Source organism: Natrix helvetica (assembly GCF_964273705.1).
Source record: "Natrix helvetica genome assembly, chromosome: 3".
In the NCBI taxonomy this organism is placed as follows: domain Eukaryota; kingdom Metazoa; phylum Chordata; class Lepidosauria; order Squamata; family Natricidae; genus Natrix; species Natrix helvetica.
In genome coordinates, this window is record NC_138549.1 from 113,462,041 (window position 1) to 113,487,003 (window position 24,963).

Below are 24,963 nucleotides of genomic sequence, written 5' to 3' on the forward strand. Positions count from 1 at the left end.
ACTAGTCAACACCATTATTAGCCTCAAAGAACTCAGAACAGCAATTTAATACATCTCATATATTATTTTCCCTCTCTTCCTCCCTCCTTTTCCCTCATGGATATGTAGAAGCAAGTTCTATAGGTAAGCAGGAATATAAAATCTGTTAGTTGGACCATAAGAAAGGCTGAACTCCAAAGAATTGAGGCCTTTGAACTATAGTGCTGGAGAAGACTCCTATGAGTCCCTTGGACTGCATGGTGATCAAACCGGTCAGTCCTAGTGGAGATCAATCCTGACTGCTCTTTAGAAGGCCAGATCCTGAAGATAAAACTCAAATACTTTGGCCACCTGATGAGAAGGAAGGACTCACTGGAGAAGAGCCTAATGTTGGGAAAGATTGAGGGCAAAAGAAGAAGAGGACGACAGACAATGAGGTGGCTGCATGGAGTCATTTAAGCAGTAGGCGTGAGCTTAAATGGACTACAGAGTATGGTAGACAACAGGAGGCCTGGAGGAATGTTATCCATGGGTCGTGATGGGAGGGACTTAGGATGAAGTGCTATCAGGATGCTCTGATACATTCCCAGTTTTGTTTCTTCTTATCAGCCAACACCCACCAAATGGAGGCTATGCTTTACCTGGAGATAGAATTGGAGAAATCTGGAGGCTTTAACTGATACAAAATTTGCCAGTTGCATTGTAGACAGTAATCATATCACTGATATTGAAATAACTTGTTCAACGAAATTACTTTCCTGGCTCAATTCACAATGTTAATATTAATATTTAAAGCCCTAAGTAACTTAAGGCATGGCTTTCGAAGAGATCTGTTGCAATATGCTTGGAAATTAAGATCTCCTGTTCTACCTGTAACTGCTCACTTGTTTCAAACAAGGGTCTTCATATGTGCCACCCTAAATCTGGGAACAACTCTTGAGAGCTGATCCCATTACCTGTCTGCTTTTAGAAAAGATATCAAGGTGTTTTACCTTTCAACTATGTAGTAGATTTTGACACAATTGCAATTATTGCATGATTTTTATCTGTATTAGCTTTTTATTATTATTAGCTGCTCTGAGTGATATGTTTCTCTTTACTGGGAAGTCAGGATAAATGATATTGATAAAATCAGTGACATGCAGTGAGGTTTATGGCTGGTGAGGCACTGACCCAGTGGTGGGTTTCAAATTTTTTTAGACTTGTGGACTTCAACTCCCAGAATTCCACAGCCAGGCATGCTCAGTTCTGATTTAAAGTAACAGCATTTGTTTTTCTCCTTTGCGAAAGAATTTTCCTTCTTTCTTTTTCTTTTTCTTCTCCCTTCCCTTCCTTCCTCCCTCTCTCCCTCCCTCCCCCCTCTCTCAAACACACACACATACACACAGAAGTTGGATTGGACTACACACACACTTTCCCCCAGCCCCGGAAGGATCCAGCCCAGCTTCACTGATTACAGGTTTGAAAAGGCAACATGGCTCTGCCTGCAATCAAACCCTAACCCTTCCCTCCAGCCTTTGCCCAAAGCCCCACATCAGGAGGATGAAGTTTGAATTCCTCCCCCTCCCTCCGACCCACATGTACCTTTTCCAGCTGTTTCAGAGAGGATTTCAACTCTGCTCTTGCCTCAGGTCCTCTGAAGAAGCCCCGTCCAAACGAATGCCCTCTACTGTGAGGCAGGAGAACTGCGTGCCTCACCTACGTCAGGAATTTTTAGGCTTTTAACCCTTGCTTAACTCTCCTCGAGTAATCCTAAAACGCCTAAAGTCAGACTAGATGAGGCATGCAGTTCTCCTGCCTCATAGTAGAGGGCGCTTTTTAGAGGCTTTTTTAAACAGTTAAGCAGAGTCATCCACGGTGAGGAAGCAACTAGCTCAGCCTGACCTCAGCTCTCGCCTTTTTCCTTTTACATTTTTTTTCTTTTCATGATGACAGTGGTGAGGCTGCGCCTCCCCTGCCTTCCCTGACTGCACGTCACTGGATAAAATGTTAATAGTAAAAATAATAGTGTGAATACTTGGTTATTAGCAGAGTATTAGTCTCTGTCCTCAGTCTTACTTACTGATACCTATCTGAAATGATATGGTTGCATGGAGTGCTGAGTTACTCACATTAGCCACAGTGGCACAGTGATTAGAGTGCAGTACTGCAGGCTACTTCTGCTGATCTCTGGCTTGCAGCAGTTTGGCAGATCGAATCTCACCAGGCTCAAGGTTGACTCAGCCTCCCATCCTTCTGAGGTTGATAAAATGATGACGCGGATTGTTGGAGGCAATATGCTGGCTCTGTAAACCGCCTTAGAGAGGGCTGTAAAAGCACTTATGAAGTCTAAGTGCTATTGCTATTATTGTGAATTTCCCAGCAGAAATGACATGGACCTAAGAACCCCACATCCCTTCCCACCAATCATACCATATACTATGCAAAGCAAGCCAGTGGAGAAGTCTGTTTTTTCTCTGACTGATAGAAAATGTTGCATTTGCAGAAATTGGTAGAATAGCGATAAGGGTAGCCAATATATCTTGCCATTTCTGCTATCTTCAATGAAAGGCCTTTGTAATGAGTAATGCAAGTGTGAATGCAAGTTTGTAGTCATGACTGTTTGCATAATATTTACACAAAGTGAAAGTGCAAATGAATGAGCACAATCAGCTGACAATAAACGCTGACAATTTGGTACTTTTCAGATGTCTTGGAATTTGTTCTTCATTAGCTCCAGACTATGTGGTTCATGCAAATATAACTTTCTCAAGATCCAGTTCCATTCAACAGTCATTGAGTTACACTGAACCATGGCTAAATTATATCATAAGAAAAAGAACGATCATCAGTCAGAGATACTACAAAAATGTTAACTTTTCCATTTTTAGGATTTCTTTTGCTCAGCAGTGGATAAGCAGAGGAATTGCAGAATAAGACCTCTTCTAGAAGCAACTCATATCTTTTTTTTAAAAGCTGGGCTTGAGTTATGCATGTTTTTAAATTAAAAATAAACATATCAAAATGTCCTTACAAGCAGCCTAGAGCATACTCAGTAACATTCTGATATCTTTCAGTTAGAGATGGATATCTCAGCCAATTATATGTGACCTTTTTAAAAATGCTTGAAGAAGGAACCAAAAAATGCCAGTAACCATTTTCGACAGAACTTGCTTTTTTCTATTTTATTCCACTTGCTTAAGCTGGTCTGCAGTAAATATGTAGCTGTGATAATTGTTGGAATCTGGTAATTGAGGCCAAGAGGGACCAAGAATATAGACTCTGCAGAGTAAAAAAGTTAAATGGTTGAAAATATCTGATTTGTTTTGAGGAAAACAATTAGCCCTGTTTGTATGGGTCCTTTAATTTTGCAGAAAATGGCTTTGCTAGAATTGTGTATGGGAACAGTTTGACTTTCTGTGTGCAGATAATAGCTTGGCAAGGTTAAGAAGAGTCTCTCTCTCTCTCTCTCTTCCTCCTCTCCTCTCCTCTCTCTTTTATAGAATGTCAAAGACATTATTGGTGGAGGCCTTTTGTAAATGAATTTTCTATTCCTCTCTTGAATAAGTTTACTCTTTAATTCTCTGTGTCTGTGAATGCGGAGCAAGCAAGCAAAGACCTTTGGAGTGAATCGCCAGAGTTGGATAAAATATAAAACATTTTTTCAAAGCATCCTCCTTGCTTCTACCACACACATATTTATATGAGCTTAGATAAATGCATTCACCTGGAGTGTTCACTATGCACAATGCATAGCACTATAGGGTTGTTAGAAGGGAGGGCTGCCATGTGGTAAGATGAATATATCACCTGAATGGCACCCTTGTGAATGAGGAACTTCAGTTTATTGAATTATTTTCCAGAATAGTCCTTTTTTTTTTCAACTGTTGCATTAAAGTAAAGAACGTTTGTATTGTTGTATCAAACCTGATCCATTATGGAATGTTAATAACTGTTGACCTGATTTTAGTGGTTTTTTACTTGATCGTAATAGTTTCTTATTAATGCCCACTGCATCATTGTATCCAATTTGGGAAGTAGTAACTAATTCCACATCCTGAAAGTAACTCAAATTGGATTATAAATTGACAAATGATATGATGCTGGAAACCATGCTTATGATTGATAGAATGAATGAATCCACTACGAATGTCAGATGCACAGTGTGATGAACAGGTGTTATGAAACTCATGTCTTCTTCTTGGGTGACCCTTAGATGTCTTGTTGGTAACTGGTAAGCAAAATGTAGGACAATTGATCTAATCTTTTTAGTTGTTGTTCTTAGATGCTATAGTAAGGCGGGTTAGGGTTAGGGGCTAGGGTTAACCCTAACCCTGGGCCAAATTTTCTAGGGTTCCCCTTAGCAAAGCAAGCAAGAACACCTTCACACTCAGTAAAATGGGATTACTACATTTTAAAATAGGTATCTACACTACATTTAGCTTCACTACATTTAGAAAACTGTCTAATGCTTAGATAGTGCTTACAGCATTGTGCTTCATAGAACATACTATTACAGAGAATTTAAATTTGAATATTAACTATCCAGTTACTTTGGAGGGTATACCTGTAGCTGACAATTGTACCCTTCCCAAAAATATCTGAAATATTGTATATCATGGAGAGCATGTTATAAATTGAAGCAGATAAAATACTACTTGAAACTACATCTGACAAGAGCAAGAGTATACATTGACACTTTCCAGCATATACTGTAAATATACTGCTGAAGTCAATTTTCAAAATGCCTCTTTAATAAAAACTATCAATATCAGTTCCCATTTGTGATTGCTGAGATTATTAATAGATCTTTATGCCGCTCTCCCGGAGAACTTGGATCTGGGTCTGATAGAAAATTGGACTCTCCTGTAGTTTGGCTTTCATCATATACGGGTTCTGTGCTTTTACAGCAGATGCAATTTTAAAGTCACCTTTTGAAACTGAGTTGTTATGTTAAACCATCCTCGTTTTTCACCCTTTTTCCACTTTTGGTCATTGATGTAACAGAGATATCAAACAGAAATATGACCTATTTCAGAAGTAAAAAAAACCTGAGTTAGAGTAAGTAGTTTTCTTCATTCCGCAACAATTTTAAAAGCAAAATGCAAATAATAGATTGCTTATTAGGACTCTGAGGTTCATTCTTTCATACTGCAAGAAAAGGCAATGACCAAATGATCCCTAATATTTTTATGGAACTGTTTCTTATGACTCGATCAATGCCTTAATTTTAAAAAAATGCATTTCCTTGGAAGGAGATTTTAAACTCGGCCCTATAAATTAGCTTCCATAATTAGACCCAAAGGTTAAGCCTAGCCATAGAAGTTGTTTTGAAGGAAGATTGTGTGGGGAGCTTTAAAAAATGGTTTTATGTAATTTTGTGTAGAGTATGTGAATGTACTATTTAAGATCTTTTATTGTAGATTGAAAAGAATAATCTAGACCCGTGGTGGCGAACCTATGGCATGCGTGCCGGAAATGGCACACAAAGCCATCTCCCGTTGCTCTTCCAGGTTCCGGTGTGCCAGCCAGCTGGTCTTCACATGTGCGGGAGTGCCGGAAAATGGAAGATCAGCCGCCCAGTGCAGCTGCTCTTCCAATTTCCGGCATGGTCGTGCTTGTTAGGGGTATCTCCGTTGGGAGACAGAAAATAGTGCAGCAGAATGTACAGCTAGAGAGAAAGAACATTGCTAGTAGAAAAAACACACGAATAGAGTTTCAGACACTGCTAGTAAAAACAAGTAGCTTTACTACTAATAATTGCTTCACAAGCAGTGATAGTAGATATATGTCCAAACACAATTCAAAGAACAAACAATTGCTTACAGTCACAGTTCACGTTCCAGTCATCAAGCGAGCAAGTAGTTATCAAGCATAGGACAAGCAGAGAGAGAGAGTGAGCTCTCCTGACTCCCTCTTATTGTAGAGTTAATTACAGCTGATAAGTACATTCACCCATTTAAAGCAACAATGACCATTTGTTATTGTATATGATATATATTGCCTACCCAACACTAGGAGTATACTCCCAACAGTGCTCCCGTTTTGACACTCAGTGCCAAAAAGGTTCACCAACACTGATCTAGACAGTGACTTGATTGAGATATACAGAAAAGATCACAAAATTATTCCATCTTGAACCGTTTGGGAAGAGGATTAGCAAAGGCCTCCTACCTCACACTAATGACATGAAACACTGAAGCTGGTGCAATGAATATAAACCAGATGACTTACATGTAACTGTTTCCCCTGTCTATGGAGATTCTCAGTCATCCAGGTCATGGTTGTCCCAAAAGTGCTTTTTCAAGAGGCAACTGGACTTTCTGGTTTTTCTTTGAAGACGTTTCACTTCTCACCCAAGATGCTTCTTCGGCTTTGTATTTCCCTTGCCAAAAATTATGAAGTTGAATGAGAATGCATTTTAATTACATGCCCCTAGCTACATTGAGACAACTGAAGATTCATCACAGTACAGTATATGCCAAAATGCATTGCCCATTTATTTCACAAAGTTTCTACATGAAGCTATCTAGAAGCTTTCTTTCCCAATGTTTGCAAGTCATCCCAGGAATGCTCGAGATCGAGGACTTTTCAATATAGTGTTCCCAATCCTCAAGCAATGAAGTAGGAAATAGGAAAATAAATAGGAAAATCACAATGCTGATTAGTTGTTTGATTGGTATTTTTGCTTTATGGTCCACTCAAATCCTTTTGGATAGCTTTGTCTATAAATCCAACAATAAAAGAAATCTTTATTTTAGAAAAGAATGCCGGGTTAGAGTTAGAGCGTAATTGAGGATGTGCTTCATTGGCTTTTCAAATGGTTTTCTGTTCTTATTGTTCATCGATTAGGTCATTTCCTGGGCAACAACACTGTTATTGATGTGCTGAGACAAGCAGGATTTGAAGTGGAGCACATACCTGCAGGACAAGCAGTGGAAAAGTAAGCTTGATTTCCCTTCATTGATCCTTTTTCATATGCTGATCCAACAATGTTGTAAAGGTATATGATCCGACTTCTCCTTTTCAGGTCAATAAGCAACTTTATTTGGCCAGAACTAGCATGAGCAGAAAAATTGTTGCTGTCTATAATAGCCATTGACCGTAAATAGATAGCTTTCTATATGAAGAAATTATTGGTTGACGTTTTTGTTCTTGTCTATTTCTCTAAACAAGTCGATAAATGCAGCCTATGTCTCTCCCTCTGAAATGGTTCCCCTTGCATGCCTATGTGCTAGTCATTCCTGACTCTAGTGGGTGGTGCTCATCTCCATTTCAAAGCCGAAAGGCCAGCACTGTCAAAAGACGTTTCCGTGGTCATGGTCATGTGGCTGGTATGACTAAACGCCAAAGGCGCATGGAACACTAAAGGTTGTCCCTATTTTTCTACTTGCATTTTTACATGCTTTCGAACTGCTAGGTTGGCAGAATCTGGGACAAGTAATGGGAGCTCACTCTGTTACACGGCGCTAGGGATTTGAACCGCCGAACTGCTGACCTTTCTGATCGACAAGCTCAGCGTCTTAGCCACTGAGCCACACCTACAAAATGCCTGAATGAAAAGATTGTCAGATCAAATGCAAATTCCAGAGAATGTATTTCATTGTTTGGGGCTCTCACAGAAAATTTTCTTTCACATGCTTGATAAGCTAGTATTTTAAAATGAGAGGGGCTTTTGAAAAAGTCCTTATCCTAAGGACTTAATATTTAAACAGCTGCATAAAGAAGAGCAAATGGATAGGAAAGCCTAGTTTAAATACTGTAAATTGCACTTGGAAAATAATTGATAAAATATGGAATAGTGACATGACAATAACATCTTTCCAAAATGAATTGATGCTATAAACAATGATCTGTTTTGTTTTGTTTTCCCCAATATGGAAATAAATCTATAGGACTAATGCAGCATTAAAATACAAGGACAATGCCAGCATGTACAATAGCCAAGCTAAAAATTATAGGATTTCTTACATTCCATGTTCAACTTTGTAGAGACTGTAGCAAAAATATCAAAAGAAAGAGATTCTTCAATTTCCATATTCCATATTCCTGTTTTTTCTGGCTGCAGAGGTAGTATTTGATAGAGAAAACAATATATGCACAAAGTCAATGTACACATTTATCTCAAGATTAGTTTTCTCAGTGCCGAGTTCTTTTGAGTACAGATTGTGTTGAAATCTAAATATCTATGATTGATTGTAGAAGCGAAAATAACCAGTCCAAGTGACAATTCAGTTCAAACCTCAGCACACCTTATTATGCACAATACTTTTTATGCTATAAAATAATATATTCATTTTATTACCATTTATGATTTGCTATCGTATTTTCTTCATAACATTAATCAGCTCTCCATTAATAAATTTAAAAGTCGATAAATTATAACACTGAAATAAAATATATTGAAAAATACGATAAAGGTAAAGGTTCCCCTCGCACATATGTGCTAGTCGTTGCTGACTCTAGGGGGCAGTGCTCATCTTCATTTCAAAGCTGAAGAGCCAGCGCTGTCCAAAGACGTCTCCGTAGTCATGTGGCCAGCATGACTAAATGCCGAAGGCGCACGGAACGCTGTTACCTTCCCACCAAATGTGGCCCCTATTTTTCTACTTGCATTTTTAGATACTTTTGAACTGCTAGGTTGGCAGAAGCTGGGACAAGTAACGGGAGCTCACTCCATTATGCGGTGCTAGGGATTTGAATCGCCGAACTGCCAACCTTTCTGATTGGCATCTTAATAGTAAATTAAAGAAATATGAAATGGCATGGCATCTAAAAAGCAGAAAATTAAAAAGTAGGCTGAACAGATCTGAGAGATTACAGAAGAATTTTAATTGTTAAAACAAACTAGAGTTGTGGAAATAAAAAGGTGCTTATCTGATTTTAAAATTAGAGTCAAGGGAACGTCTTTAAAATTTCAGTCAACACTTGGTTGCATGCCAGCACTTCATGTGGAGAGAGCATCCAAGGACTTTTAAAGCTCGCAGATTTTCAAGACTAGTAAGGAACAACAAGCAGTGAAAGGCCTAAAGACCAAAGCCAATTATGTTAACTCTGATCCAATAGCTTCCATTGTATTTAAGTACAATGGCAATAAAGATTATACTTATACTTATAAAGGACTGGGAATCACTGATTATATTGAAGCAATGGCATATGTTTATACTCAGGTAATCCTCGACTTGCTGCCATTCACTTAGTGACTGTTTGAAATTACAACGGCCCTGGAAAAAATGATTTACGACTGTTTTTTCACACTTATGACCATTGCAATATCCCCATCGTCACATGATCAAAATTCAGATGCTGGACAACTGATTCGTATTTATGACTGTCGCAGTGTCCCAGGGTTTCGTGGCCACCTTCTTCTACCTTCTCACAAGCAAAGTCAATGGAAAAGCAAGATTCACTTAACAACCAGGTTACTAACTGAACAACCGCAATGATTCACTCAAGAACTCTGGCGAGGAAGGTTGTAAAATGGGGCAATGCTCACTTAACAACTGTCTTGCATAGCAACAGAAATTTTGGACTTAATTATGATCTGTAAGCTTCCGGTCCAAGCTAACATTTGAACCAATTAAACTTTCTAGACCATTTTTAAAAGCAGTTGTATGTCTACGTGTACTTCAGGAGTCGTCCAGCTATTGTAGCTGTTGTAGTATGTTTTCAGGGAGTTAAGTCCCACAGAAAGATTTTAGTAAAGTAGATTGGAATTAGTTTACACTGTTTTCTTTCACGTTGCACTTGTGCCTTGTAGACGGAACTCTTCAGTCTTCATTGATGTTCCTCTGAAATAAAGTGATGCTACACTTTGTACTATCCCAAGTGGTTACAAAGGTTTCAAGTGGTATCATGCGCCTATAGAGAATGCCAGCTTATCTACAGAAGTCTGTAGCTTGTTTGTAGTCACTTCTATCTGCCTTCCACTCATTCCTCACCACCACCACCTCAATATAATAATCCCATCAGTCTAGGAAGCTTCACATGTTTAATTAAATGGTTTCCAAAGCTAATCTGTTTAAACTGAACCGCAATGATTCAGAATATGTTGAAATCGTTTTAACTACTCATGAACGCGACTGAAACCCACAATTCCATAACCTTAATTTTCTGTCATTACCTGGACTATTGGCTGGATTCACATGTGGCATTATGCCATGTTTCTTTTAAATGAGATTTTTAATTTAAACATTAGTCACCAATCTGGCCAATGTGGTTTAACCAACATTCCATGGCTAAACTCTAGGTTTATAGTTATATCTGAATGGAGCAGTGCTGAGAATGGTAAACCACTGTCTACAGAGATTGTTTTCAGACTCAGAGCAGATGTTTGACCCAATATGTGACATATTATTGCAATAAAATCAATTGTTACCCAATAGCACTGATAGTTTGGGCACTGGAGTGGATAATGTGGGTGAAAACAGCTTAAAATACTTGGGAAGCATCATCTCAAGTAACAGGTTTTGGACAAAGAAGTTCTGTGTGGTTTTTAATGTAGACCAATAGTTGTGCCTTTTAAAACAAGGGCAAATGCAGTCCTTCTGATAATTTGACCAATATTATTTTGAATCCAACAGTGAGTTCAGAAGGAGTACAATAGAACTGAGGGTGGTATATTTGGATTGGCTGGTTCTAGTTAAATAAGAGCACAGTCAGTGGTCTGGATTGGATGAAAATAATACATGTATGACTCAAAATGTCAGGGAAACTAGGGAAAATTTGTAAAGCCATGCCTACTACTGGTATAACTTTTTCTTTCTGTGACAAAGCTGAATGTTAGAAGGCTCCAAAGTAAGAATTTGGGGTTCTGAATTGAAGGAATAGCCCTTTCTGAAACTAGTTGCAAGGTGGCCAGACTATTTTATGACCAAAACATTTATACTTTGTCAGACTGAAAAAGTATAATTTACTGCTGACAGCACAGTTTCAATTTGTGGATCATTTATATAAATTTTTATAGCCACCAGTCAGTATATGGCTCAAGGTGGCCTCCATCACTAACTAACAGTAGTGGAATTTCATACCAACTGCATAATAGAAAAACATAAACCAAAACTGAAACATATGCACACAAAGTGCCAAGACAAACACATCCAGTGGATCCTACCACACCCAGACCTGATGTCTGGGTGGGGGGAAAAGAGGAAAAAACAGGTTTTTAATGCCTTCTAAAATGCAGGCCAAGTTGGGGCAAGCCAGATCTCAGGGACACTGCTGTTCAAAAGGATAGACTAATGATAGAGAAAGTACATGACATTGCCTAAGTGATAGGATTCAGGGCATGCTCTCTCTCTCTCTCACAGATCTTATTGAACATGCAGAAATGATTGAAGGCAGAGTCCCACAATATTCAGAGGACAGATAGATGATAGGTGATAGATAGATAGATAGATAGATAGATAGATAGATAGATAGATGATAGATAGATAGATAGATAGATAGATAGATAGATAGATAGATAGATAGATAGATAGATGATGGATAGATGGATGGATGGATGGATGATAGATAGATGATAGATGATAGATAGATAGATAGATAGATAGATAGATAGATAGATAGATAGATAGATAGATAGATAGGTAGATAGATAGATAGATAGATAGATAGATGATAGATAGATAGATGATACATACATACATACATACATACATACATACATACATACATACATACATACATACCTAGTAGACAGACAGACAGACAGACAGACAGACAGACATAGATAAAACAGACATACATACATACATACATCATATAGTGTCAACTCTTAGTTGCAGATTTTTTTTCTAGGAGTATCATATATGTTTCTAGTAGCCCTTCAGTTGTTTTGTTGTTTATTTGATTTGTTAGCCGCACCCTCTCCACAAAGGGACTCGGGGCGGCGTACAATAAATAAAAGCACATATATATATTACACGGAGGAGGTAACAACCATTACAATACATAAATAATATTAATGAGATTAGGAATTAAAATACCCCAGTTTAAAATTACAAATTTAAAAAGACTGTCAGGAGGAATAAGATGGAACTATGGTTGAGCCAGGCCAGACAGTTGAAAAAGGTGGGTCTTGAGTTTTGAATGGAAGGAGCGGAGGTCGGTGGTAATCCTAATGTCGAGGGGGAGGTCATTCCAAAGGGCTGGGCCCATCACAGAGAAGGCCCTACTCCTGGGCGTCGCCCTCTGGCATTGTTTAGTGGACGGCACCCGGAGAAGTCCCTCTCTGTGAGAGCGAATTGGTTGTAGGGATGTATGGGGCAGGATGCGATCCCGCAGGTAGCTAGGTCCTGTGCCATGGAGCGCTTTGAAGATGGTAACCAGTACCTTGAAGCGCACCCGGTAGGCCACAGGAAGCCAATGCAGTTCTTCCAACAGTACATCTATCACAACTGTAACTGAGCCCATCCACTTTGCTCCTGGTCTTCCTCTTCTCTTTCCTTCTATCTTTGTTAATATTATAGCCTTCTCTAGAAAGCTAGGCATAATTAGAACTCTGAGTTGAGTTGTTCAGTGCTTGATTTGTTTGTTTTTCTGTCTATGGTGGTATCTCCAACACCAAAGTTCAAAAGCATAACTACTCCTTCTATCCTGCTTCTTCAAAATCCTTTATCTAAATAGACAAATATAAATATATGTCCATTCATTCAAATATATAAAAGCATTTGATGAAAAGTGGCAGTCCTATTCAAGTTCAAGAATGTTGTATCTTGTGTAGAAGCTGCCTAGCCATATCATTACTATATCCAATGCAATTAATTTTTACTTGTTCCTGAATATTGCAAGTATCAAAGCACAAAAAGTGCAGATTAATTAAATGTTAAACTTATAGGTTGACCCTAATAGACTATGGTTTAAGTGGCTGCTTTATATTTGCTGTCTATTTCTCATTTAATGGTTCTGCTTGGTGCAGAAACATCTCTAATAAGGTAATGCAGCTCAGGATATATTTATAAAACTGCCATCCAAGATCTCTTGTCAGTATATGAGTATTTTCAAAGACAAACATATCTACTGAAAGGAAACACTTTGAATAAGTGTTGAGATGAATATGTACTAAAGAAGCCCATGCAATTTACAATCTATGTCAAATTATGTTGAAAAGAAAATCCTGCATATACATATAGTCTCAAAATAACACTTTTGGAAGCGTGAGTTTATGGCAATAAAAAGAATTCCTCAGTTTAATCCATATAAAGAGTGCTCTCTTTTTAAAAAAAGAAAACAAAATAAAAATTATATTCCTATCAGGGAATGCTGCAGCTGGCCCAGCATCTATGGAAGATAGTGGCTTCTAAATAGTATCTTGAGTTTGTTATTTATTGTATAAATACAATAAAGAATGTGGATTTATTTTTATTTAGTGTATAGCATATATATACTGTGGAGATTTGAATGTATGTGGGGAAAGAACTCATTCCTGGTAGCCCTCAAGTTAGTTCTGGTCAGTTGAGTCCAGACTTTTGGTTGTTAAGTGGTGGTTATTAAGTGAGTCATGTCCAATTTTACAAGTTGTTTTAATAATTCTTCAGTGAATCTCTTCAGTTAAGTGACTCCTGTGGTCGTTAAGCAAATCTGGAATCTCCCATTGACTTTGCTTCTCACCAGACAACTGGGAAAGTCACAAATAATGGCCACATGAACGCAGGAGGCTGCAACTGTCACACATACATGGTGGTTGCCAAGTGTTCAAATTTTGATCACATGTTCATATGGATGCTGTCATAGTCATAAGGAACAGTTGTCACTTTTTTGAGTGCCTTTGTAAGTTCGAATGGTCAATAATGAATGGTTGTAAATCAAGGACCACCTGTATGCTTAAGTATGTTTTTTAATCTCATGAAGCAACTTAGGATATTGAAATACTTATTCATACAATGTAAATACTTACATTGTGCTAAAATGAAAGTCTTGGTGAATGAAAGCTTTTCTCCTTTGGGGCACATGCAGAATACCAACTGACAGTAGAGTCTTCAAATGTGACTTATTTGCTTTTATCATGGCCACTCTACATGAATATTTCCAGCATCATTATCTGTCCACAGTTCCTTGGATGAATGCATTGCCTCTTCTGTGGTCTCTTAAACTTTGAATTGAACTATGTTGATTATAAGTACAGTAAGGATGAAAGTGCATGGTATAAGTGTCTTTGATGCAATAAAGCTATGTGATATATGTGTCTTTGATGCAAGAAAGCTAAGAGGCCTCAAAAGAGCAGGGGTTGTGTTTAATATATGAATTTCTCCATTCTATTTCACACATCATTTCTTCATATATCTACTTATTTTGCAGTCCCAAGGCAAGCAGATATCGCCCTTCCTCTGCAACAGCTGCCTCCGTTGTCATTGAGCGTATACAGTTGTCTTCATCTTCAGCATCTCCTCATGCCAATGAAGAAGACAGCCTTCCTCCACACCTTCTGTTGCCAGATAGCATCAGCCAGCTAGAAGAATTTGGACGGCAGAAAAACTGGCACAAGAAACAATATAAAATCCACCGCCAAAGGCAATTCAATGATCTCTGGGTCCGGATAGAAGAAGGGTAAGTATCCTGTGCTTATTTCCAGTAACCCTGTCATTCATGCTGCTTTGAAAGGACAAAAATCCTTAGGTCCAAGTAAGTTAATCTCCTTAATTCATGACAGAGATAAAAAAATCTGTAAGAAACCCTACAAATATAAATTGATTTTACATTCAGATCCTTCTCAACCGCTTCTTATAATCTTCATTGCTGTATGTGTAAAATCAGGGAAAAGAAAACCAGACAATAAACAGAGCGTAAGAACTCTCCATTATAAATCTGTTTATAATTATTATTTACCTGTGAGGGTAAATTGATGTCTGTCCCTAGCTTCTTATAAAGCTGAAGTTTTGTTTTTGTACCTTCTGTTTCTTAAGTCTCAGGAGCAAAGTTTTCTTTCCTTGCCAACATGTGTGCTCTCCACTTGAAAGGATAAGAATGCAAAAAAATGCCATTTCTGTAGTATCTGGACAATAGATACTCAATACCAAAGGAAGACATCATTACTAACTATAAATGCGCTTTGGCGGGTCTTTTAGGCTAAACAATTGCACAGACACAGAGAGAGGGCAAGAGAGAGGGCGAGGGGGAGAGAGAGAGAGAAGGAGAAAGAGAAAGAGGGAGAGAGGGAGGGAGGGAGAGGAAAAGAGAAAGGGAGGGAGGGAAAGAGAGATGTAATACATGTACAAGGAGTGATTAAAGGCAACTGCAATAAACTGCGCTAATTGCAGCCAGAAATAGCAGCTCTTATCAATTGTGCTAGAATTTCAGACATTTTGCCCTTCCATTTTAGACAGTGCAGTGATACAAAGCAGAACCGTCTATCATGATGAATATTTAATTATACTAAGTTGATCTTGAAAGGTGAATTTTGCTATTGTGAACTCATGAACTGTGCTGTTTTGGTGTACTCTCGCTTCCCCAAAAAGCCATGGAGCGTGGAGTTTCTATCAAAGAGAAATGGGAAGGTGTATACAAGTGCATGCTTTAATTTTTTAAAAAAATATGCCCTCGTTCTGCATCAGGTTCATTAAATTAAGTTTTAATTCAAAACATTGTGGCCTTGGTGTGGAAACGACAAGACCTGATCTAGTCTTCCATACTTGCAAACTTCCCTGTTTTCAGGAGTTCTGCTTCATAGCAAAGTTGATTCACTCTGTCATCTAATCATGCTTATTTATCAGCCCTTCAATTCTTTATGCTCAATAAGCAGAGGTTCTTAGAGCTGTTGGGAACAGAGAGATGTTGAAACTTATATATGTTTCTTTTTCCTAAATACCCTTTGAGCCCTCACCTATACAGAATGAATGACTGCACAGGATTGGGCCCAAAGAAGGGTCTTCAGATTATTTTTGGATATGACTACCCAGTGATATACCAGAAGTTTTGGATGTCATGTTGAAATTTACTCATCTCTTGAACATTTCAGCTCCAGGGAGGTGCGGTCAGGGGAGGCAGGGGAGGCAGAGCCTCACCGCTCTCATCATGAAAAGAAAAAAAAAGGGAAAAAGGAAAAGGCACACGTGGTCCGATTCCCTGCCTTCCTGAGTCAACATGAAGAGCACTGTGGAGCACACTCTGCTGGCTCGTGCTCCACGGTCCCCTTCATGTTGACTCAGGAAGACGGGGAATGGGACCACATGTGCAGGAGGCTGAGGCAGCCTCAGCCTCCTGCACACGTGGTCCCATTCCCCGCCTTCCTGAGTCAACATAAAGGGGACCGCGGTGTAGTCCCCTTCATGTTGACTCAGAAAGGGGAATGGGACCACGTGTGCAGGAGGCTGAGGCTGCCTCAGCCTCCTGCACAGATGGTCCTATTCCCCGCCTTCCTGATGACATCACCAGCCTCACCAGCCATTCACCTCACCGCACGTCACTGCAGCTCCATATATATTCTCCATACATTTCTCAGTTCTCATAGTATAATGTTCTCATAGTATAATGGTGCAAGATACACTGTAACCTGAAACAGGTACAAGGTGGAAAAGGTGCAGCTGCAGTTGCAAATGGAGGTGCTTATCTTAGTTTGCTTCCCAACTTTAGATCAAGGGCTTCATGGGCATTTTTATTCTGTCAAGGGTTTGCAAATGTTCTCCTTATATTTTGGGAATTGCAAATGGTTTCCAAATGTTCTCCTTATATTTTGGGAATCCAAAACAGTTTGCAAATGTTCTCCTTATATTTTGGGAATCCAGAGCCCACAGTGCCATCGTGAAAAAAGACGGTACATCACTTGGGATGCCTGTAACTTTGGGAAAGAGGCATTTTTTGGCCTTCCTTTAAAATAGATGATGCTCTCCCAAAGGAATAGAAGTTGGTTTTCTTACCAGAAATCAGTAGAAAGTTGTACTACTGATGTAGAGCCCTGTTTCAAAATATTATGTAATGGAATCCACATGAATGGATAGAACCATCTCTCCGTTACTTAAAAGCAGTAGGGAAGATGTGGTTCATGTTCCAACTTGAGTGCAACACTTCTCACTTCTCATCTTGTTCTGGGATGTTTTCAAAAACACACAATGATGTGAGCAAAAGAGGAATTAGGAAAAACACCATCAATGTAGTCAAGTTTGATTATGTAATCTTGTGAGCACTCTGTAAATGACATGTACATATACTGCATGCGTTCATCGCCATCTGGCTAAACACCATGCACATCAAGTCAACTACTGGAAAAGGATCACATCAATAACTCAATTGTAGCAGCACAATCCTGCCCAGGCTCATGAGGCTACACCTGTGCAAGTGGTCTAGCAGCTGCTCTTGGGAGCCCTAGTTTTCCGATAGATATGATAAATGAAGATAAAACATGCAGGTAAAATAATAGAAGAGCATAAAGTGAAAATGTCTAAATCTCTCTTTCCATAGATGGCTTTCACTTGAAACGTTTTTGCCTTATGTTAATAGTCAAGGCATGCCAAATATATTAATTAAACCTTCCAAACAAATATTTTAAGATAAGAAACCGCTGTTTGAATTGCGAAGTCTCAGTAAAATCTCAGTAAAAAATCATGCCAGTAGATTTTTTTTTCTGTTATTTTATCTCCCAAGTAAGCAATTTGCTCAGTGTGTCTTTAGCTTTTGTTCCAATTCTGAATCATCCGATACTTCTTGTGTTAAAATATTACCTATTGCCTAGGTAAAGATACCTATGAAAGTTTAGGAATTGGAAAAATGAGGAAACCGGCAGATGTCCTAAAGCAGGAGTCTCCAACCTTGGCAACTTTAAGCCTGGTGGACTTCAACTCCCAGAATTCCCCAGCCAGCTGCCAAGGTTGGAGACCCTGTCCTAAAGTGACTCTCATAAAAGCCTTATTTTAGCCTTTCTCCATTAGTATTGCATACTAAAAGCTTGACCTACCAAGCAATACTTAGAAAACTTTCATTCCTTTCTTTTACTATCCCAATAATTTATTTATGACTTTGAATTCAAAGTGATTTATCCCTCTTAGATACTCTTTTTTTTACAAGTTCCCAAAATCATGAATACTTGTGGGAGGAGGACTCTTGTCTTTTTACATATTAGCAGCCTTATAGTTCAAACATAATTAATTTAAAACTGGTTCACATTTTCCAGAAAGGAAATCAGTATACTATGGGGAAAAGAAAAGCAACACAAAACTCATAATTATGTGAAATAGATACAATGAGTAACAACATATGTTTAAATTTCAGTAGTAGGGTTTTTACAGTGTTTAAACCATGGCGCTTCAGAAGGTTGCATCTTGTCTCTTCCAACAAGGAGAAAAGATGATTAAAAGAATGGGGCCTCTACTCTTTCAAGACATTTTACTACAATGCTTCATCCTTTGGGGCTATCAAGTCTCTTGCAAGTATGGCAACTGGATGTGCAACTAATGTGAAATCAGTTGCATGATGCCAAATCGATTGATTGAGTGAGTGATTGTGTGCCATCAAATCTTAGTGATCACACAGATAAATGTTCTCCACAACTAACTGTCCCTAACTTGATCCTTCAGGTCTTCATCGCCACTATAACTGAGTCCACCCACCTTGCTATTGGTTGCCCTCTTCTCTTTTCCTCTATCTTTCCTACTATTAGAGCCTCTTCTAAACAAATGTGTGTGAAAAACTTTTCCAATTACTGATATCATTTTAGTTAGATCTGGGCAATAAATGAGCATCGGGGGTGAAATCAACTTACCTTTGCTACTGGTTCACAAATGTGGGTGCATGTGTGCAGGATCTTCACAGAACCTCTACATGCACAGTGGTTCAAAAACACAGAGTGTCAAAAACAGGATGTGATGACATTCAGGTGCGTGGGCGGAGCCTGCTACTGAGCACACCTGCAAAGGTAAGTAGAACAGCAAGGGGAGTAATCCACTGTGCCACGTGATTTAGATTAGCTAGAAAGCAGGAAATCAGATGATTCTACCTAATATAAATCGTGCGTCACATCTGATCATTGGAAATGCCAGTTCACTCGAACCAGTAGTAAAAAATGCTACCAGTTCAGGAGAACCTATATTTCCAACAATCAGCTGTGATGCATGATTTATATTAGCTAGAATATTTATATTAGTCCGAACCGATAGCATTTCACCCCTGATCAGCATTTTAAAACTGAAATGTTGATCTGTACAACATAGGGATTCTTGACATTTTCAGGGCCACAACTGCCTGCTATGGGCTTTGTCAGACAAGATAAAGAACAAAGCCCAAGCTTTGTTCAACTCTCTTAGATTATTTGGAATGCCAATAATTCCTAATAATCTAAGAGGAGAAAAATACATTGTTTCTTCAAGGTCTGTCCATTTAAACACCTCTTCTGAGCAATGAACAAGAAGGGAATGGGCTCTTGAGAACTGGCTTTTTATCAAATTTGCTTTTCACCTCAAGCTTTATGCTGTTGCAAAAAGATAATAATATAGCATATGCAGAGCTAAGACAGCTGAATACTCCTTAACTCCCAAATAAGAGAAAGATAAAAGATCAGTGAACAGAACTCCTGTTACAATAGCAGAATATGGAGTTCATTTCAACTTGGTTCCCAAATATAGTCATTTAGCTTCATATAAATTAACTAGCCTTAAATAACTTCATAGTGAAATAGTTTTTGTCTCTGCTTAGGGATGAGACTTGCCCAGTCTGGTGCCTCTCAAGAGATGTCAGCCAGTTAGGGAATATAGTTAGACTTTTTTGTATGACAGTCTTAACTATCCAGACTTTGTGCCTATCCAGAATTTCTTCTGCCTTGTCTGGTGGAGAAAAATTGGCAAAGTAAATGATACATTCAGAAAGAGTCTACTCTCGAAGCAGAGACTTGGATGAAAAATGGGGTTGATTCTTCAGAAGACCCTGGATCTACTGTGGTAATAAGTCATTTTATATGGTATTGTGAAGAGATGTTTCCAAAATGTTACAAAAAGAATCAAAGCGTTTTTGGGTGGTAGGAAAGAGGGCAAAAGGGAGAGTTAATGTTGTTCCATGTTGTCTGAGGACCACACAGGCACTTCATGAAAATCCACAATATTTTTCAGCCCCATCACCCTGAGCAGTTGTAGCAACTTCAGAATTGTTTTGCTTTTTATTACAAAGAATGAATGATCTATCATTTCCTGACAGACTGTTTTTAATAAGGATGAAATTCTTGTTGCCAATTTTTTTTAAAAAAACCTCTCACATCTTTAATTCATTAGATTGGAGATGGAATAATCATTCCAAGCGCATGCTTCAAAGGTTATTAGATTTTTCAAGGCATTCACCCCTCTGCAGTTGTCTGAAACAGTAAATCTAAGCACCAGTTTTTCCTCAGTGGAGACTATCTTTCAAATATATGGTATTTTCATTTTCATAATCTAGTTATGGGGAGAGGGAATCACTTGGCAAAGAATGTTGTTTCAGTAAGAACGACCTATTATCTATTCAAAGGTGTGGAGTCTTTTTCATCTATCTCAAAAATAATAATGTTAGTGACCCCACATGATAGTTTTAAATATCACCAAAAGTTTGAAAAGCTTGCGAACTGTGCTAGGAAAAAAACTAGGTGTTTTCTTGGGTAAAATTTAAAACCAATCTACTTTCCATTGGAAATGCCAAGTGGTCATAACCGTAACTACATAAGTTTCAGATGAATTTGCAAATGAGAAAACTCTAAGCCTTTTGCTCTATTTTTTTAATGACCTATCTTGTTTCTTAATTCATCTTTTTACTCTGAAGTTTCTCCCAAACACATTCTTCAACTCTTTCCTATGTCCTTCTTATAGTTTAACATACAGGTGTATTTGGTAAGGGGAAGGGGCTATTATTCAAGTAAACACTGCCAGGATATAGCAACTGCTATTAAAGATCGTTAAAGAGTTTATTTGTGGAATTAAAAAAATTGACACTACCATTATTGCAAATGAAGATTATTTCATGCCAACAGAAGACAGAATCTAGCAGAGTTTCATGGGTCTCAAAAACAACTAAGCAACATCGAACCTGATTAGAATGTAGATGGACTGGATTTGAACCACTACCAAACCAGATCTGTAGATAGCATCAGGAAGGCAGACAAAGATGCTGGAAGAAGCAGCACAAAAACTACCCACTGTTGCCAGAAAACTGCCTCAGTCAGCAGGAGTTGAGTTCAATTAAAGCAGGGGTGTCCAAACTTGGGAACTTTAAGACTTGTGGACTTCAACTCCCAGAATTCCCCAGCCAGCATGGCTGGCTGGGGAATTCTGGGAGTTGAAGTCCACAAGTCTTAAAAGTTCCCAAGTTTGGACACCCCTGAATTAAAGGATGAGTTTTTCCATTACCACAGTAGAATGTATTGTTTATTTCTATCTTAAACATAAAAAATACCAATTCTTATATTATCCCTTTCCTGGGACAACTATGAGGAAAAAGGTAATTTTGTGTGGCCATTTTTTTTCCTCAAAAAGTTAATGAAAGTCTTTATTTTGAGGTGTCTTTGATGTCCTCTCTGAGCTTGCTTGTTTTCTTGCAGACATTTCATGACCCTAACTAGATAACCTCATCACTAGCACTGATGATGTTACCTAGTTAGGGTAATGAAACATCTGAGCTACAAATATTCTCCTTTATTGGTACTCTTTATTTTATTTGACTCTGCACCACTTTTTATCAAAATGGAATGCATAGCTGAAAAAATGAGTTACTTTTCCCAACTCACATGAATGGAATTAAATGAATAATATTTTCTTCATGTGTTCTTTTGTAGCACAACCACCATGCCTTCCGATATCAGAATGACGGACGGACTCATCTCTGTCAACCCATCTATTTGGTTCTCAAACCAGGTGGACCAACAGCCACACCCAGACTTTGTATTCCACCACCATCTCAAAAGTTGTGCCCTTGAACGCACCGTAGCATCACTTTTCATTGTCTCTGTCCTGGCAGCAATGGCCTCTGTCCTTTTGGATCTACTGAATCCTTCCTGACAAAAGAAGGTCTTTTGAAGTGCAATATCCAAAAAAGGGAAAGCAGATAACATTCACCTGATGATATATCTTCTCAATTCCTTGCTTTACCTGGGCCTTTCAAGCAAATAAGTGCTAGCACTACTAACTGGTATAAGACTCTCTTGCCCAGATGGGTTTTAAAAAAAAACACTAAAGCTTTATATTGTACATTAACTTAACATCTTCTTTTTGTAGAAGGATCTTTATTTCCCATACTGCTATGGGGTCTGTAAAATATATGTGTCTGTAATATATATATAAATATAAATATAAAAAGAACAAGAAAAAATAATGTATTTATTGAACTGGCATTTTGGTCCTTGCAAAATATTAACTCCATCATTCAACCAATAGAACAGCATCATGCTGTGGGTATTCCAACTCAGAGATTTTAGGGTCACAGTTTCATGGATTGTTTAAATTACCTATTACTGTCTATTACCTGTTGTAGTTTGAAGCCAAGGGACTTTCATACTTAACTATTTTCTGAGTCAGTAGAAAGAAGCTAAATTATTTTCACATGCTTCTGGGTGAGACAGAATAGTTTAACTAATTGCCTTAAGATAATTACGGACAATAATTACTAATAGTCATGCTTCTATTATTCTACAGATATATTTTATATTACCTTCCAATGTAAAAGATGTTCCATCTAAGTAACATGGCATAGAAATAATTATTTGAAAATTTACATTTTTCCCCATGTTTTCCTTTTCCAGAGATTTTAAATCTTTCCTACGCTGCCAGCACAGCTAGAAATACGTCTTTTTCTTTAAAACTAAAATGGAAACTGTGATTACTCAAAGAAACAGATAAAGAATAAAGCTAGTGCTAATTTGTTCTGCCTTTCCTCTATCGCCTTTTGCATATTCCAGTTCAATTAGTTGTTGCTGCTGTTTTTCAGTACTCCTTACTCTATTTTCCTTTTACATTCAAATAAAGGTTTACTCTTATTCTCTGCTTGAACATGTGAGCTACCTAACTAAAGCTTTAAGGATTAGAGTGCAATTCAAAATTTATAGTAATTCTGCCCTATAAATATCATCATTTTATTGATTTACTTATTTTAAAGTAGCCTGATCATTTCTTCACCTTCTTCTAGAGGTATTGGACAACAAAAATTCCCAACCAAAAATTTCCACAGATCCCTAAATTGAAGATTTCTTTTTATGGATGTTACATTTCCTTGGCAGACCTTGTGAACAGCATGGTTCACAATTCAGCAAACATTTCATTAATTAGCAATTGCAAGAATGATCAACAAAGACTTAATGCATAGTTCCAAAGGATAGTAGTCAGGCAAATCACATGTTAATTAACGTAGACTTTAAGCTATCTACTAATAATGTATGGAAATAAATAAATGCTGATTCATCTATTATCCAAAATCAGTCATCCTGTCTGATTGCCATCCTGATATTTAGTAAAACTGCAGATTTACAATATTCTGATGGGGAAGGGCAGATACAGTATTTCAAAATTAAGGATCAGAATGGGGGCAGGAAGTTCCCAAAAGGACCTCCATTTCCATTACCCCAATCTCCATAAGCCTAAAACCGTGTTGCTAAAGCTTGGCCATTCTGCAGCTGAATTTAAATAACATGCTTGTCAGAGGCCTGCCATAGCCATATCACTCCTATCATTTCCTCATCCTGAAACACAGACAAAAATAGCCAAAAGAAATGTGATTGTGTCCCTTTTAGTGATACTGACATTCTACTGCTATGAAATCAATTTGGCATACATGGGTACCAGAGGTGGGTTCCTACCAGTTCCAACCTCTTCTACAAATCTACTATGCGGTTTAGAACCGGTTCCAGCTCCTCCCCCCCCTGCCCATCCGCACCACGCTTGCCCTGTCTGCCGCTCACTGATTGGCTGGCTCACCAATTGCCCCTCCCGCCTCTAAGAGTCCTATGTAAACCTTAAAGTCTTAAAGCTGTTAAGTTTGAACACCCCTGGGGTTTTTTTTCTAAAGGGTTAGGGATGCAAGGGTCTTGTAACTTGACAGCTTTAAAACTTGCACACTTCAGTGCCAGAGTTCCTGAGCCAACATGACTAGAGGAGGAATTCTGGGAGTTGAAGTCCACAAGTCTTAAAGCTGTCAGGTTTGAACACCCCTGGGGTTTTTTTTTTCTAAAGGGTTAGGGGTGCAAGGGTCCTGTAACTTGACAGCTTTAAGACTTGCATGATTCAAATGCCAGAGTTTCTGAGCCAACATTTTGGTTGCTAAGCAAGAGCGTTGTTAAGTGAGTTTCACCACATTTTGCAAGTTGGCCACACCCACCCAGTCACATGACTGCCAAGCCACTCCCACCCAGTAACATGGCCGGCAAGCCACTCCCACAAAGCAGGCCACACATCCAGAAGAGAGTTCAAAAAATTTTGAAACCCACCACTGATGTGTACCCATGTGAAAAGTGTACTGTGGGATGACAAACTTGCCAAGACAATCTGGGCTAACCTTAAGTATTTCAAAGTTTGCATGTTCATTCTGTAATATATCACTGAAGCAAATATAGGTGGTAGGGCACAAATAGAGACACAAATCTATTACGTCCTCTGTTTTTTTATTATTCATTATAGATGTCAGGATTAGAATCAACAGTACAGATACTTTTCCCACATTATTCTTTGATTCAGTTTTAAGTCATATGGCAAAAATGTGCCTTAAAAGTATGAATTTGCCAACATATGAAGCTGTAGCCAATAGTTTGGTTGTAAAACACTGGAAGGATTCCCAAATCAAGATTGGCAGCTCTTTTATTTTCCACCCAGAAATTAGTGCTTTATACCCCATGACGTAATCTTACTTCCATGTCACTTTTGTTTATGTAAACCAGTGTTTCTCAAACTTGGCGACTTTAAGTCCTGTGGACTTCAACTCCCAGAATTCCCCAGCCAGCTATGCTGGCTGGGGGATTCTGGGAGTTGAAGTCCACAGGACTTAAAGTCGCCAAGTTTGAGAAACACTGATGTAAACTATAGCTAACTTTACAATAAACTACTGACATGGATAGTGTTTAAAACAGTATGCATTCTT

At 38.4% G+C, this 24,963-nt stretch overlaps 1 protein-coding gene across 1 annotated transcript in view; it reads left to right on the forward strand.

Annotated features, from left to right (window-relative positions):
• TRABD2B (TraB domain containing 2B) overlaps positions 1-24,751 on the forward strand; it is a 238,864-nt gene extending 214,113 nt beyond the window's left edge. Inside the window, exons 5-7 of the mRNA XM_081949389.1 lie at positions 6,811-6,901; positions 14,257-14,505; positions 21,677-24,751. Coding sequence (XP_081805515.1) covers positions 6,811-6,901; positions 14,257-14,505; positions 21,677-21,899 — 563 coding nt within the window. The 3' untranslated portion in view covers positions 21,900-24,751. The remainder of the gene's footprint in view (positions 1-6,810; positions 6,902-14,256; positions 14,506-21,676) is intronic.
• The last annotated feature ends 212 nt before the right edge of the window (positions 24,752-24,963 follow it).